General features: G+C 36.9%; 1 protein-coding gene across 7 annotated transcripts in view; it reads right to left on the minus strand.

Annotated features, from left to right (window-relative positions):
• Positions 1-1,017: 1,017 nt before the first annotated feature.
• The window catches only part of znf512b (zinc finger protein 512B), a 36,839-nt gene continuing 20,614 nt past the window's right edge, over positions 1,018-17,242 (minus strand). For all 7 annotated transcript variants that reach the window (XM_028452589.1, XM_028452590.1, XM_028452585.1 and 4 more), the window contains 9 exons: positions 15,587-15,708; positions 13,866-13,958; positions 10,779-10,877; positions 9,403-9,669; positions 8,987-9,322; positions 7,357-7,458; positions 7,096-7,158; positions 5,657-5,755; positions 1,018-4,584 (listed from right to left, as the gene is read on the minus strand). In XM_028452589.1, coding sequence (XP_028308390.1) covers positions 4,246-4,584; positions 5,657-5,755; positions 7,096-7,158; positions 7,357-7,458; positions 8,987-9,322; positions 9,403-9,669; positions 10,779-10,877; positions 13,866-13,958; positions 15,587-15,708 — 1,520 coding nt within the window. In that variant the 3' untranslated portion in view covers positions 1,018-4,245. The remainder of the gene's footprint in view (positions 4,585-5,656; positions 5,756-7,095; positions 7,159-7,356; positions 7,459-8,986; positions 9,323-9,402; positions 9,670-10,778; positions 10,878-13,865; positions 13,959-15,586; positions 15,709-17,242) is intronic.

A 17,242-nucleotide genomic window follows, 5' to 3' on the forward strand; every position in this document is an offset into this window, starting at 1 on the left:
ATGTACATTTAAATGAGCGCTTTTAATACATTGCCTATGTTGAAAGCAGACAGTTTGATATTTACTTATTCTAGATCAATTGTTCATGTATATTGCAATTTCTACATATCTGGAGTCGATAATGTGAAAATGTAGTCCATCCATCCATTTTTCAAACTGCTTCCTCCTTTTTACAGGGTCTCAGGGGTCTGCTGGTGCCTATCTCCAGCCGTCATTGGGCGTCACAGGGTGCCATTCCATCACAGGCGAAAGTGGTCAAAATATTCAAATACTCACATTCCCAATACTGATTGATTATAGTGATGTTCGATATGAATTTTTTTTTTTTGCCAATATGCCTGTATGAGCCAAAATTTGGTTCCAACATTATTTATACCTTTTTATATTTTTTATTTTATTTTAACATTATGGTGTTGGTCATTTGGGTTAAGAAGCAAACAGTTTGACTGTATTTGGTTGGGTCACCTGTGTTCACCTTTTGGATTGAAGTATTTTGCATATATTATAAACCCTGGATTATTATTGGAATAAAGCAACAAATATAGCAAAGGCAAAGGTGGAAATTCTCATTTTAATCCATTAACCAAGTACACGTCCAAACAATCCCTGAATGCAACCAATAGTGGGTAAAGCACTACAATGCCAATATTCCGACATTGTTCAACACATAAATTCAGATTTGCAATATCAGCCAATACCAATATATACACAGACCCCTATATATACACATAATATATCTCTCAGTGGAAATAACAGGTTAAGACTACTTTTAATGTGATGCCCCACTGAATGTATTCCACAAATAAACAATCTTCAGCAACGAAGAAAGTTTCACATTTGTTTTTATTATTATATTGTCTCAAACAACAGCACGTAACATTTTTTTCAATATCTGGAGGGAAAAACTGATTCTAATTCTGATGTAGACCCATATTAATTTTTATATCGGCCGATAATATCGCCTATCTTTCATTGTCAGTGTTTGTGGTTCGACGTAATAAAGACACGGACAAGAACTTTAGTCAACAAACCTTTATTATTCGCTTAGGGGTATTAATGCACAGGTAATACAACAAGTTTGTGAGAAAGGTTGTAACAGTTGAGACTCTGATGTTAGGCGCTAAACAGATCAATTTAAAACATTGAAAGATTTATTACAGTTGTTAATCGGGTTCTTATCTCTTACCTTACATACCTTAAGGAGGTATGAGCTACGACGTAGTAAATCCCGTTTACCACAATGATGCAGACACCTGAGTCAGATGCCATTTCTGCTGTTTCAATGAAAAGCTCTGAGACTGTCTAAAGGGGGTTTCTAAGGTAAAGACTTGGTTTTGGAAATACTATTGTTGACAAAAGGGAAGACACTTGAGCCTGCTGTTTCCCCAGGTACAAAACTCACACCACACACAGTCCAGGTAACTAGAAAGCTCTGGCAACACTCCTATTTCAAGCCTATTTCATGTTATAGTAAGTGCACTAAATACAAAAACAAACACATACATATGCCTTATTGTCCCATATCGAGTAAATAATGGTAAAGGAGTCTCTCAATTTGTTTGCCATGTAGTAAAAATGCTCATTTCATGTGCATCATTAAAGTAGACAACATAACAGTGTAATCCAACAAAAAGGCCTACAGCGATTTTAGCAGGGTCAAAAAAAATAAAAATAAAATAAAATACATTTTTTTTTTTAGATTTGATAAAATGCAGAAAGGATTTTCAAGGCAAAACAAAAACAGCAAGTGTGTGTGGGTGGGGAGGGGGGGAGCCATACAATTTTTCAGAAGACACATCGATATCAAGAAGTAAGCAAGCCAACAATAATCAGCTAAATATGGTGTATTGCTGTACTCTAAAATATTTTTTGCAGTGAGAAGCTGAAACTGCAGGATAGATATGTTTTCCACATCCTAGGAAGACAAATACCGTAGTAAAGGGTGTGATAAAATATAAAATACCCACTTTGAAAAGTAGTGCTAAACCATTATACCCAAATTGGCAGGTAAACAAAGTCAATGGGATGTTCTTATAGAGAAACAAATAATAAACAGTTGATTCTGTGCCACGGTCGTAACACTCACAGCTGGAGTGTTAACATTTCTAACAGCCAGTCATTACAAAGGTGCAAACTGTTTTATACATACATACGCTAAAATGCGCTCACACACACACACATACACACACAAGGTCTGGACTATTCAAATTGAAAAGGTCCAATCAGTGCTTGTCTAAATGTTTCTCTTCATTAGCTGATTCTGGATTGGAGGGAAAGGTCCAAACCTGCTAATAGACATATGCATAATTGCCCCCCCCCCCCCCGCTCCATTCACTCCATCAGATGATTAGTCATGGAGGAATTCAGATTAAATCTTTGCTTAAAAAAAAAAGTCACCAAAAAGAGATGATCTCCCAACTGTAACACACACGGATTCCAAACCCACTGAATCCAGTAAAAGCTCAGCTGACATCAGTGCTTGGTTTGATGATGACTGGGACATTTTGGGGCTAAATTGAGCATTTACTCATTTAGAAAACACAAAGGGTTCAAACAGTGTACTTTTTTAGTGAGTTGTATCAGATTCTTAAGGTAGTGTGGTAAGTAAAGCACCCTTTATACCTCACTGGAGTATCCTCACAACACAATTTGAATTCAAATCTATAATTTCTTTTAATCTAGATATTTCACCTATTATACACAATAATTTGTATTCTTGTTTTCGACTACAGCATATTAGCTTTTGTGATACAAATCAAACAGAAGTGACAAATTACTTATATAACTATGGATTCAAGTATCTTATTTAAAAATGTTGACTGGAAAATATTAGATGTACTGCATCTTAAAAGTAGTGTTTGTTGTTTTTTTCTAAATTAAAATTGACTATGAGTGTCAGAGCAGCACTCAAATACAACGCTGCTAGTTATGGCTTTAAGGGGTGGGTCAAAATTGACATGGATGTGTTGTTTTGCAGGTAAAGAAGTGTGACTTGTGTTGTTCTCGCCTGTGCTGTAACAAACTCAGCTGCCTGCAAAAGTGACAGATCCTCACACAAGTACCAGACTGCCACTGGGCTAAGTTAGATACTCCAGGAGTGCAAAATTACACAAGTGGGGGCGGGGGCGGCAAGAAAGGTCAAGGGTTAAAGTGCAAGGCAATAACTTTAAGTGCCAAGGAATGAATTTAATATACATATCTATATGTTAATCTTCACTTGCATTCTCATTTTCTATTTGATAACATGTATCGTCAGCCTCTCTATAAAAGACTATAGATAATTCTCTCTGCTTGTTCCAAGCTGAAGCAGTAGTTTCAGACGGCCCCTGCTCTTTGTTGCATTTTTGATTGTGCTGCAATGGTGTAACAAGCTTCACGCAGAAACCTTTTTAGCTTTATGCATCAATAAATCTATGTTTAAAACAGATGAAACCGTGCCACATGAATCAGTTTGGGGTTCACTCGCTGATTATATCAGAGACTTCATTGTGGCTGTCAAAGGAAATGTCTTTTCACCGTTATGTGAAACTTTAGGTGTTTGAAAAAGAGTTGAAACACATTCATACAATTTAGCTTATGTGATATTTTCCTACATGAAACAATACCAGAAATTAAAAAAGAAGGAAATTAAACATTGCACAACATCACGCCGCAAAAAGTCTGCTCAGGTATCAGGCTCTAAAAAGAAAGATACATCATTGCTCGGAGTATATAGATATTTAGATATAGATATAGTTTATGTACAGAGTACAATATATCTGTGACATGAAATGAAAAACACTAGCTATCATTCAATGACTTCACCATGCTAGTAATATATTCTTTAAAATCCTCTCAAACAGACCACGTATCTTGCAGAGAAAATGACTTTCTGTTTCATTTTAATCCTCCCTAAATATGCTCGTGTAAAGGTCAGGATTTCATTCTTGATTACTGCTGACACCTCTGCTGAGAAAACTAATTAAAAAAAGGAAATGTGTGCTTTAAAAAGGAGACAAAAGTGGAATGGTGTAAAAAAGAAAAAAAAAACACGACAGGGTTTAAATATTGTCTACAACAGCACACACGTCACCTCTGGAGTTTCTAAACCACGACTGAGGACTTAATTTGATGTTTGACTTCCTATCCATTGATCTGGCTTCCATCAGTTTCAAGTCTGTGTGGAGTCAGGAAGGCTTTTTAAGTTTCTGTGTGTAACATTTGCCGTGAGCATTCTCTCATGTTGCTGGGTGATTAAAAGTAGAGCTATTCAAACAATGGCATCCTCTTGGGTTTGTTTCGTCTGGTGCTGGAGGGGGTGGGCTGTCTGTTTACACCAGAACAATCACTGTCTGTTGGGTCCGGGAGCGGAGATGGGGATGGGGAATGTGCTGGGCTGGGTGAGGGAGTGATGACGGGAGCCGAGTTCTGAGTTTCACTTTTGCTATGAGGGGGTACGTCCTTCAGAGGGCGCTCTTTTGGTTTGCGACCCCTTTTTTTACCAGAGGTGGCACCATTTCTCACCTCAGGTTTCATTCCCTGTACTTCTGGATCCTTGCTTTTGCAACCAGAGACCATTTGTGTGGTTGATGCACGAAACCAGTTCTAAGAGAGAGAGAGAGAGAGAGAGAGAGAGAGAGAAAAGCCCACCACCAACCAACCCTCAGAGTTAGAACCAAAGGAAACAGGTGGGAATGCATTAGGCTTCCAATAAACGAAGTAAAGTAATTGTTTACTTATAAACTAAGAAAACCTTGGTAATTTATATCAAAAATGACAGTTTTGTATATACAAACAATATATACACACTACACCAGGGGTCACCAACCTTTCTGAAACCGTGAGCTACTTCAAAGTGACTGAATAATCCATAAGGCTAACAGTTTGATACACACAGAAATACTACTACAATTTCCTAGTTTAACTTTAATTAGAGAGAAAGATCATGAAGGAAGACTTTGCATCTACCTAAAAAGTTAGGAAATAGGCCTACATGAGTTTCAACATACTTTTATGTCTCTTTAATTTATGCCGATGTTTCATTTTCAAATTTCATTACAGAGGGAATAATCATGTTTCTATTTTACGAGCCACTAACTACCCTTTTTTTCCTAACCAAAACATGTTCTTGCAATTTAACAATTATGTATTATTAACATTTATTTATTTTAGAAAAAACCATTGCAATCTAATCACCAAATCTGCAGCATTTTTAATAAAATTCTATCTACAATACTTGAAGACATTTGTCTCAATGTTTCAGTGAAAATAAACATTTAAAGACAATTAATTTTAATACAAAAACTTATCAAGTGCAGCAGCATTTTAACGCCACTATGGCGCTGATTATATCCGTCATCTGAATTTATCTTTATGAAATTCAATCCTGGTAAATCATATATTTTTAGATGGAGTTACAAAAACAGGCCTGAGGACACCTCACATGGTCCATGCGGGCTACCCGGGGCCCGCGGGCACCGTGTTGGTTACCCCTGCACTACAGTCACAGGTACATGCACAGGTTTGAATGAACATTACTGTCCCTGATTAAGTTAGCATCATGGCTAACATCTATGCACAAAATCATCTAATGCAGATTCCCTCTAAAGTAAAGTATATATTACAGTATTTAATAAATACCATCCAGGTACAGGGGGGAGTGCATTCAGACGCCCACCTGTGAGTGTGTCTTGCTAATGTGATACTTGACGCCGCTTTCTGAGTTAAACTCCTTCTGACAGATCAGACAGGTGTATTTTCCCAGCTCACCATTTCCCTGTAGGACACAATAAAAAGCTTTAATGCACATCTGAAAACCTATAAAAATACTAGTCTTGTAAAAAAAAAGAGTAATTTTAGTCAATTAAGCAAAATTCACCTGGTAAGCAACTCCTGTTGTTGTGCTCTATAATGTCAATTAATGTGTAAATAAGGGAAACATTAAAATTTTATTGCTATGGCAAATTGAAATAGAACTTTTTAGGTTTGATCCCATTTGTTAGAGCAGTGGTTCTCAACCTTTTCAGTCTGCAACCACCAAAATAAAGGTTCCAGAGACCAGAGACCCCCATTGTACCTAAAGGTGGTTGAACACAGACATGAACACTGAAGAACAGTCATGTGGTGACAGGGCGATCTATAAGGGGGAATAAAGGGGAGAGCTTTTTGGGTCCCATCCATAAAGTCAGCAAAATGATGGTCCATTATTCTATGAATCTGTGGTAACCACATTTATTTATTTATCTGAATAATATCCACTGTTATCCAGGAAGTTTAGTATTGTTTGGGGCGTAGTATAAAGTCATTTAAAAGATGTAAATCCTTGTTTTAATCAGAAATAAAATGGGTTAAAATTACCAAAAATGGTGGAAAATGTGGTGAAATGGGATTTTAAAAACCACATAAATTGGTTAAAAGTTGCAAATTAGAGTGGCCGAAAACAAACAGAAAAAGTGGTAAAAAGGGTTCAAAGTGTCAATATTGGCTTAAAAGTGGCAGAAATGGTAGGAAGTAGGAACAATTAGGTTAAACTGGCAAATGATGGGCAAAAAAAATTGTGAAATATGGTGAAAAGAGGTTCAAAGTAACAATAGTGGGTCAATGTGTGCAACATTAGGTAGGAAAAGTGGTGTAAAGGGTACATAAGCGCCAACAATGTCTTGAAAGTGGACAAAATGTGCAGAAAACGCATTGAAATTTGATGGAGAAGTGGCAGAAATGGAAGTAATGTAGCAAAAATGCATTGTAGCAAAAAATATGGCAAGAAAAATACATGAAAATAGGTTAAAATATGGCAAATTTGGTGTACTTGCAGAAAAAATGGGCTTAAATTGTTCAAAAAACATTCCCAGTTTCTTGAAGGCATCTGGTAACCCCCTAGTGTCTCGCGACCCCAAGGTTGAGAACCCCTGTATTAGACAATCCAATTATGTTCCATGTAATATACATTGAGCTGTTGCAGGTTGGTTTGTCACAGACGGTCATTGTACCCAAGATTAACATAGTTTGGTTTGGTAAGTTTAATGTACATAAAGATGTATATTTAATTACAAACCTACTGTACGTCTTTAATTCCATCATTATTTTACAGGTTTTGTACACTGTGTTAGTTTGTACCTGGCTGCAGTTGGCGAGGTGGGCTTTGAGTCCTGACACACTTGAATAGATGGCTTCACAGTTCTAATTAGGAAAAAAAAAACAAAAAACAGTAAGCTAAATCTGTAGCCACAGCTGCCATGGTGCAGTCTGACAAGAAGTGTGAGACACTTGCTCATCTGACCACCAGCAAATTCATTCTTTCACAACAAAATGTTACTTTTAAATAATCAGCTGTGGTTAGTCTGTATTTGGATCTATTTCAAAGTCAACAAAGCTTACTTCATTTGTGCAGCAGATGAAGCCCTTCTCCTTGACCTGGTTTTTCCAAGCTTCCAGCATCTCTGGGCTGAAGTTGGGAAGGCCTGGACGAGTGTAGTTTAACTAGAAGAAGAAGAAGAAGAAAATCTACTATTACGCCTTTGGCAATGCTGCTGTACAGTTATCAACATTTGGCAGTGAAATTAATCTGTGTATCCTTCGTTCTTTAATGATTCCGTTTTTAAAACCAAATCACAATAACAAATAAACAGTGCGGTTATTTTGTTTTTTTTGATTTAAAATAAAAACAGAAATACAGAAAAACCAGATAAGCAGCGTTTTTCAGTTTTTCTTTTTGTGTGTGTTTTTTTTTAAACTTGTTCCGTTTGTGTGATAGTTGGAAATTAGAGCGAGAACTGGAATCTGCTGCACCTCCCTCCCAAGGTCCTGGACCTGGTCTCACACATAATAAGACTGTTAAGGATTTATTTCAGCAGTTTTCTGGTCCTGCTCCTGTTTTCATTCAGTCTGTGGATGTTTTACCTCGTAAAAAGCTGCTCACATTTATGTTTTGTTTCGCGGTGTTACCGTCCAAATAGTATCCAAATAAACTGGTGACTGACTATCAACTGTGAGGCTGGTGTGAGGAACAATATAGATGTTAGAACTTCTACAATTTTACACTTTTGCAAAAACAATTACAGATTTTTTGACGGCAGCAAAATCTTTATTTTGCACGTTATAAATACCGCTAACAGCAACCGTCAAAACACACGGAAGTTGATCAAAATAAACAAGGAGCACCAGTAGATTCATTACACCACTTCTAGTCCCACATATCATGTGTATGTTTTACGTAACATCCATTTTTTGGGTTTGATTTACTTATGCGTTGCTTCTTTTTATGTCCGGACAGGAAGCAAAAGTCCGCCCAGTCACCAATTTATCTGGACACTATTCGGACCGTAACACTGTTTGTTAAAGTTGGCAGATATTCACAAAATAGAACTTCCAGCATCAATGACACTTTAACGAAACGCCATCGACACACAAATTACACCTCTGCCATCGGTGTGAGGTGGAAAATATGCTACAAGATCATTTTTTATCAAACGCAGCAGAATAAAAGTCCGTCTGTGTGTCCCCTCTGTGTGGTATGATTAAAACATGAAGCTCTTGTCCTAGTTTCCCCGTAAATATCCAAATATCACACAAACAGCATCACATTTTAATTTTAAAACAGAAAAACGCTGCTTGTTTGATTTTTGGTTTTTCCGTTTTCCCGTTTCTGGTTTTAAATTAATAAAAACTATCAGTTTTTTCTATTTTTTAATTTGATTTTGAAACAAAATAACCAAAGAATGAAGGGTACACTGAATGAAATTATTATGCAAAAAATACTAAAATGGTTGTAAATTTAAATAAATATTATTTAGGCTTTTTTTTTTTTTTATCTAATTTTGAGTCCCATTTAGAGTGTCAGTATCTTTAACATTAGGCAATATGTTTACATTTCAACTTTTTTTAAAAAATAGTTTAGATAATGTAGGTATAAAAAGAAGAACCCCTAGATAAAAATCGCCCCAGGAATGTTGTGAGATGTCTGATGTCAATGTGGTAAACATGCAAAATGCGTTCCCACAATCCTCACCCTCTTACTGTCAGGCACTAGGTCGTCTTTGATGCGCCGCTTGGTGCCCCAGTCTTTGGCGAGCTCATCCTCTGCGATTTCCTGCAGATGAAACACTGCCACCTGAGCCGAGCGCCGCCTCACTCTGCCGCTGGGAGTCCTTTCAAAGTCCTCCCCGTGGCTCTCATTCCGTGTGGTTATTTCTTTGTCTCGTTCTCGTTCCTTCTGCATCTCTCTCTCCCGAGCTTCTCTGTCTTTCTCCTTGGACTGATTGGACGGGGCTTTTTCTGGCCACTCCTTTCTCTCAGGCTGGCTGTGCTCCTTTTTGCTTTCCGATGAAGATTCATCTGAGAAGCCCTGAAAGAACCACAAAACATCTATTTTCAGAGGATAATCTAAGAAAATTCACCCTTTAATTGTGACTAAAAAAGTCTTACCCTGTCATCGCCGTTGTTATTGTTGGTGTCGGTGAAGTTTTCCCTGTTGTGGTTGGATGATGTGGTGGTGGTGGTGGTCTTGATAGTGGTGGGGATGTTGGTGGCGTGCTCGGTACGTACATGGTAGTCTCTGCCAGCTTTGGAGTGGTAGTTTTTCCCACAATGTAGGCACAAAAACACAGGCTTCTCATCATCGGAAAGATCTTCTCCACAACGCTTCTGGTGATACTGGTAGCCCATGAGGCTGGAAAAGTGGGCTGAGCAACCCTGTGAATGGAAATGTAAAGAGTATTTAAGCATCAAAAACTATGAAGTAGGAATGGGCAATATAGACAAAAAAATGTATCCTGCTAATTTCTGGTATTTGTCACGGAAACGATAAAAATGTGATAAATAAATAAAACAATTCCCAACTTAAAGTGTAAACAGGTTCCTTACAAACACAAATTAAACTGAATATATCAACAGTAGAATCTGCTTCAGTAATAGCATTTATACATTAAAATAGGCATAGCTGCAATAGGCATATTTGTGCATATGGGTCAATTTATTAGTGTTATTGTATGCAATTAATTTATTTCCTAATTTATAATGACATTTATTTCAAAAAAAAAGTTATGGCTGCTAAATATCACTCGTGTAAATCACTTTATTTCATTAATCATTATTCTAATGAGAGCAGTACTAACAGGATATTTTGGTGTTTCACCACATCACGCATAATCCCAATAGCTACATAACTGTCTAATGGGGCCAGCTTTGTCTTTTGAACATGTGAAATACAATTAAAAAGCGTTTCACAAGTTGAGACGGATGAATACAGTGACGTTAGTTTATTCTTGGCAAAATTGAGGCTAAATGGCCCGTGGCCCTCGCTATTTTCTGATACTGCACGCACTTACATAAGTCATCAATGGGAATTTATCGTTTCTATCGTGGGATGACATATTCTGGGAATGTTTTTGACAATTTATCGTCAACGATATAGCACATTCTTACTAAAAAGAAAATTCATAATTAAAAAAAAAACAAAAAAAAAACAACATCTTAATAATACACAATACATTATTGTCCAATATTACCATGGAAAAAAGAAAATTCTGATAAGGAAGGAAGAGATAAATAATAAATTAAACCAGATTAATATAAACTTTAAATGAGATTTTTGGGTTAATGCTTAAAAACGATGAGTAAGAGACAGCCCAAGTTCTAAGACATGACTTACAGAAGAGCTTTGAAAACTAAAGTATGACATCCATGTAACAAACGAGAGACAGAATAGAATCGGAAATTAGACAAGCAACGTTTGACCAACAGTCAGCTAAAATCTTTAGTTCATTGTAGTGAATCAATGATATGAATGAAGAAGTGCATACCTCAGTGGGACACTTGATTCGTCCCATCTGTTTGAGAACTCGACGCAGCCGATCTCTCTCCTCGTGCCCGTTGTCTGTCGAGCCGTCGCTTCCTGAGGGCTGAGAGGGAACCAACACACTGTGAGCATGTGCCACTGCCACACCGCCCACTGCTTGAGACGTTAAAGGAGAACGCTGTGAAAATGTGACTTTTCATCTTTGATGCTAACATTGTTGAAACCTGATTCATGAAATGAAAAGGTTTAATGGTCATGCTGCTACTAAACACGCATTAAACACACTCAGACTTGTGTTTTCACTCACTGGCAGGCGAGTGCCATTTCCTGCCAACACCAGAACAACAGATGGTAGGAAGAAAATAGAAAAACAAGGGACAAAGGAGAGTCGGAGCTGGCTGAGGGATCCTAGTGAAGCAAACCTAATGTGTTTTTTCATGCGTTAACACAAGAAAAAAGGCTTAAACACAATGCTACTGTAGCTGACTTTGAAGAAAGATGTGTGGAGAGGACCAGAAAACCTCTGTTGAGGTTTGCCTGCAAGCGAAAAGCAGATACATCAGCTGTGCCTCTGATTCAAACACAGGAGAAGGACCATGAAATGACATCAGTGTGAATTTTAAGGGTTTCTTTTTTTTTTTAAAGGATTTTTTTGGCTCTAGTGGCCTTTATATGACAGTTGCTTGGCAGGAAAGGGGGTCAGAGAGAGCAGGGAATGACACGCAGGAGAGGGTCCCAGGCCGGGAATCGAGCCTGGACCCGCTGCAGGTGAGGAGCTATAGCCTCTGTACATGGGGCGGGCGCTCTACCCACTGAGCTAAACACCGCCCCAGGGTTTCTATCAGAAAGAACAGAAAGTGTGGCAGAACCAGCAGCAGCAGCAACATCCAGTGACCTCAGTGGGTGACCTGTGTTCTTCTGTCTGCCACACTGACAAGACACTATAGACCTGGGATCAGTTCAACACAACAATACACAGATATTAACTAAGGGTGTAATAAAAAAATGTATTCGGCAATATGTGTTGACATTTCATCGTGCGATTATCGTATCGATCCAAAATACGTCCAAATCAATATTTTTAATCATCGTTTAACTTCCTCACTCCTCATTGCATTTTAGCTTGAAAGTTGATTAAGAATTTAAGAAATTAACAGAATCAAAATCTGTTGTAGAAGAAAAAGTTACACTTTTTTGAAAAATGTAATTTGACAGTTTGATGAACAAACCCCTTGTTTTTTACGTTTGTATTTGAATTACCATTTACTTGTTTTCGCAAGTTAAAAAAAAAATAAAAAATAATTGTATTTCATACCATTTTGTACTTGTAAAAGTGAAATTTGTATTTATTGATATTGTGATATATCGCAATGTATATCATATTGTTTAGTGTTGGGGTATCATATCGAGACAGGCAAATGATGAAACGTAACGTATTGTCAGATTCATGGCAATATACCCCCCTATTAACCAATCAGAAACACTGCTCACACCAAACTGAGTGGCAGGCTTTTCTCGATAAATATGACAGAAAAATTTATGTTTTGAGTACAAATACTCATATTTGTGTACTAACCGATACCAAGTACTGACATATGTAAGTATAAAATAAACCTTTTTTAACTTCCTCTGGACAATGTTGTGGTACACGAGCTTATCTCATTAATCTTATAGTATTTTCACACAGTCGACATTGAACTTCTAATGACTCATTGATCAATCAAATCTAACTGGTCAAGGCTACGATTGCATGATGGCTTTCAGATTGTGGTATCAGAGCATGTTTTATTACAGAGTATGAGTACAGGTACACACCTCAGTATTAGTCTGATAAGCGTAAACCCTAAAATGATCCCTAAACTGAACATGTACCATTTTCTCAAAGGACAAAAACTTTAGTGCACAACTATTATCTCAATAAGAATAATGGACTTTATATCCATCCATCCGTCTTCCATTATTCTTATTCAGACAGAGTCACGCACGACACCCAGTACAAGTTCCCCGTCTGGATAACACGTAAACAATGCAATTCTAGACACAAATGCATCGAATCCTACGCTCAATATAGAACCTCCAATTCTCCTTTTCACAGGCACATTAAAATTAAAATATGACAATAAAACAAAAAACAATGCAGGGAACCATAAGTGGAGCTCAAGAAAAACATCAGTAAATGCAATAAAAATTGTGAAACTCATACAAAATGTATTTTTCTTTTTAAAACTGAGCAGTATTGTTAAACAATAGCAATATCTGTTAATAAAAAATACATATAAATGACATACATGTTCTTAACTAAATCTGACAAATAAACAACCTAATTTAGACAGTGCTACTTGAGTAGTTGTGAATGCCCTAACATTAGCGCTTGCTGAAATAATCAAACATCTTACATAACCAAATACAACATGGAATGTTGCCAATAAAGTTAGTGGCATTGCCCAGTCATAGAGTCATACATGTGTGCACATACATCTTAGTGCAGGTACAAATATTCCAATGAACGTATACAGCAAGCTTTGGAGCATGTGGATTCATTAAACATTTATGACACTATTTGTGAGATGCAGCGTTTAATTATTCAGCAAACTTCATAGTTGTACCATTGCTCTAATGCAGGAGTATCACGATAATATCTCTGTTAAAACAACTGCATGGGGAATGTGAGCGCTTTAAGGACAGAAACGCCGTTCAGCAATTCACTGTGTAAACACACGACAGCGAATAATCAACAATATACAAAAAAATAAAATATGAACAAAAATAAAGGCTGTTTTAAAGAAAGAAAATACGATCTGAACCATTGCTATAAATACAAATAAAATGACGTACAAACTTTCATCAACAGGATGCATGAAAACTGACACGGTTGGTACTTTGCAGATGATTCCCACAGAGTCGCAGGTGCAGGTCGGACTGATGTCAGGACCTTAACCAGGTTTTGTGACCTAATGCTTTCCTTAAAGGAGCACCGTGACAGCGGAGAAACATTAGCTTTACTGAACGTTAGCAGCATTCCCACCTGAGCACAGATCAATGGAAAAAAGGACAAAGGTCCGTCACCATAGCTTTAGAGCAGCGACTTTACCTTAGTGGCGTGTTCAGCCATGGTGTGGTAGTTCAGGCCGGCCTTAGACCTGAACTGTTTGTGGCACTGCTGGCACTTCAGGGCATCCTGGAGCTTTAAAAGTTAGAGAGAAAGCACATGATGGCGTTACATTTTTCTATTAGAATAGAAGCAAAATGAGATGCCTTGTTTAAAAAATGTGCTGTACAAATAATTTTGCCACGTCTTGCCTAGATAATGATCATTATTACAGTCAAAGCCTGTGGGCTAACCAACATTCAATCTTAGGGGTGTCCCAATATTTTGACAATATAATAAATTGCAATACTGCCTAAATCATCAGCTTATTTTGTATTAAAATACTCATTTTTGGAGTTGCTGCTTTCATTGCTTCTCAAAACAACATGAAAAGCAAAGTTGGATAGATTTCTGAGAATGTCCTAACCTAAACCTAAACAAGCTACACTACACAACTCACTCACAGGTGCTGTCCCTTATCGGAAAAAAAGACAAAAGTGGCACATATTGTGCAATCTGTTTGTTAGTAAATGGGCCTGTGTGGCATTTTGCATCTGTACATTTAATTTTTCTCGTAAGACTTCGAGTTAAAAATATTGAGATTTATATCATATATATCACCTTTTTGACAAAAAAATATTAAAACATGAGTTTTGGTTCATATCGCTAAGCCCTAGAATCATACATATTTTTACTTATTTTATAGTGTGGAATGTTAAAAAAGGAACAGAGAACAATAGTCAGCAACAGTAGATACGAGAAAAACTGACCCATGTTTTTTTTTTTTTTTTTTAAATCAACCAATGAGTTACACATATTTTATCATCAAAAATAAGAATATTCTACAATTTATTAAAAAACAATTAAAGACCCTGACAATTAACATCAATAAATACAATTAAAAAACAAAAAAAATATGTAAATTAAATTGTAAATGTATGTGTATGTAAAAATAAATTAAAAAAAATATTAGAGACCTTGAAAAATAACCTCAAAACCAATACAATCTGGACTCCACATGCAATTTGTTGGTGTATTCTGTAGGATTACTGTACATCCCTATGAAGCCTCAGGTAACTTTAACAACAAACAGGTTCATTCAAGGTCAAACTGACGCATGTGGACAAATCCTGTCTACCAACACTGCCACTGCTAAGTGTTAAAGCCTTTAATGGAGTGTGCACTGTCATCCCCTTGGTTCCACTTTGTTAGTATAAGCTTTCAAACGATGAGCAATAAAACTGAAAAAAGGTCAAGACGACTCTCCTGAAAAGCTGCCTGATAGTCTTTCGACCAATCAATATCTTTACAGTAAAGGTTCCCCAGACTCTGCACAAATGGGGGCATCAGGGAACGATATCTAATGCCATTGCAATCATAGTTACCATCCAGTAGAGGAATTTATAGGAGCATCATGTACAGGAAAAAAAGAAAGCCTTACTTTTCCAGTATCTGTCATATCAGCTGTGCTACATTTCCACTTCAACTGTCACAATATATTTAGCATATTGTAACATGTCTGCCTAACCTGCCAGCCTTGATGGCATTGTCACAGTACAGTACAAATATAAAAGTGTGATTATTTCTTTTGAAGAATGATCACACTGTCGTTTGAGTTTCCCTCGCCTAACAGCAAAAACACTCGTTCCTGCTTTGCTGCTCACTGTTACAGTTCATCATGCTGTCAGTCTGATCGACAGAAAAGAAGAGCATCACTCGCTCACCTTCTGGCAAATTTCCATGTGTTTCTTGAGGCCTTGGAGGGTTTTCCTGGTGACAATAGAGCACGTGGGACACACCACTTCCCCCCTCTCTGAGATTGCACGCTGCCACTGAGTGTCAGTACCTGAGGAACACACAGGAAACAGTTCATCTCTATCCATCAGCAAATCTTGTTAGAGAGAAGTTAAAACTTGTTTTTGCTTCATAAAGATTATAAATTGCTTTGTCTTACAAGTTTCTAGTGTCAGGAACTAGTTTATGTACATATTATAATATAATTACTTGACTCATGTGAAAGGATTGTGTCTTCACAGATAGAGGGTTGTGGGTTTAAGCCCAATTTTTTTGGTTCATAGATACTTTTTTAGGCTAATCAAAGTTGGGAGCTCACAGTGCACTGATGATAAACACGAGTGCACTGTGAGCCTGAACAGTGTAACTTAAGCACGTAACTCAGTTAGTCCAAAAATGAGTGAGCCCGTTGTAGATGATCCTATTTATAGGAATCTTGAAACTTAATAGATCATTTAAAAAATACTGTTTCATTAATTTGAACATGTTTCTCTATGTTTGACATATTTGTGTTAAACTGATTTACGAAAAAAGGTTTATTACATTATTATTATTAGAAAAAACTGACCTATTTCACCAAACATAAGAATATTCTTCAATTTATCAAAAAAGACTGAAAAATAACAAAAAAATCAAATTAAAAAACAAAAATATATATTTTTTAAAGAGCAAAATAACCACTAGTTTAACGTAAACATAAAATATTCTACAATTGAATTGAATAAATAAAACATACCAGTATCTGTGTTAAACATCATTTACGAAAAACTGTGCTAACTTGACAGCACGCACAAACACATGTTGCAGTTGATCTCCTGACTGGGCGCAATAAAGATTGCATCTGTCAAACTAAATCTAAATCTAAAATAACACGAGCAGATGTGCTGTCAATGAATTTGTAATCTCTGCATCTCTGCCAGAATGTGAAAAATATCAAGAGAATGAGATGTAAATCAATCAATTTAGCACATGCAATGTGATTTACCAAAGCTGGATCTGATTACGGCTAATTGTTTGTGTTCATTTAGTGCGTTTCACGGGCAGGTGTTAACCGTCACAGCTCTATGCACAGATGGCTGCTGTTATTGTTGCAAGCAGAAGACGTTGGCAAAACGAAAGGCAATGGAGAGAGTGGATATCTATGCTCAAGTCAACTATTTTAGAAGAATCAAAGAATCAAAAACAAGTCAAACTTTATTAAGAGCTATTTTTCCCTTTGTTCTTCTTCTTACTAGTTCAGTAACCGTCGGAAGTATGTATTCATGTAGTAGGAGCCTAAGTAGAGTTGGCAATTATGGCCAAATGAATATGTTTTTGAAGGTTGGATGTACAAAGAGGTGTACATACTCTGTACTCTATAGTGTTGTAAAGGTGTATATTTGCGGGTCAAAGTAAAATTTCTCTGGTTTAATTCTATGGAACATGCGCATGATAAATTGATAAATAAAGTGTGCACCAATGTGCGCTGGATGTAAGCAGACGGATAATAAATGTCATCCCCTGACCTTAGACCCCTAAGAAAAACCCAGTGGGAAAATAAATTGCACACAAACATGTCATGTACAGCCAAGGTGCGCATTAGGTTA

This window comes from Gouania willdenowi, chromosome 7 (assembly GCF_900634775.1).
Source record: "Gouania willdenowi chromosome 7, fGouWil2.1, whole genome shotgun sequence".
Taxonomy (NCBI): Eukaryota; Metazoa; Chordata; class Actinopteri; order Blenniiformes; family Gobiesocidae; genus Gouania; species Gouania willdenowi.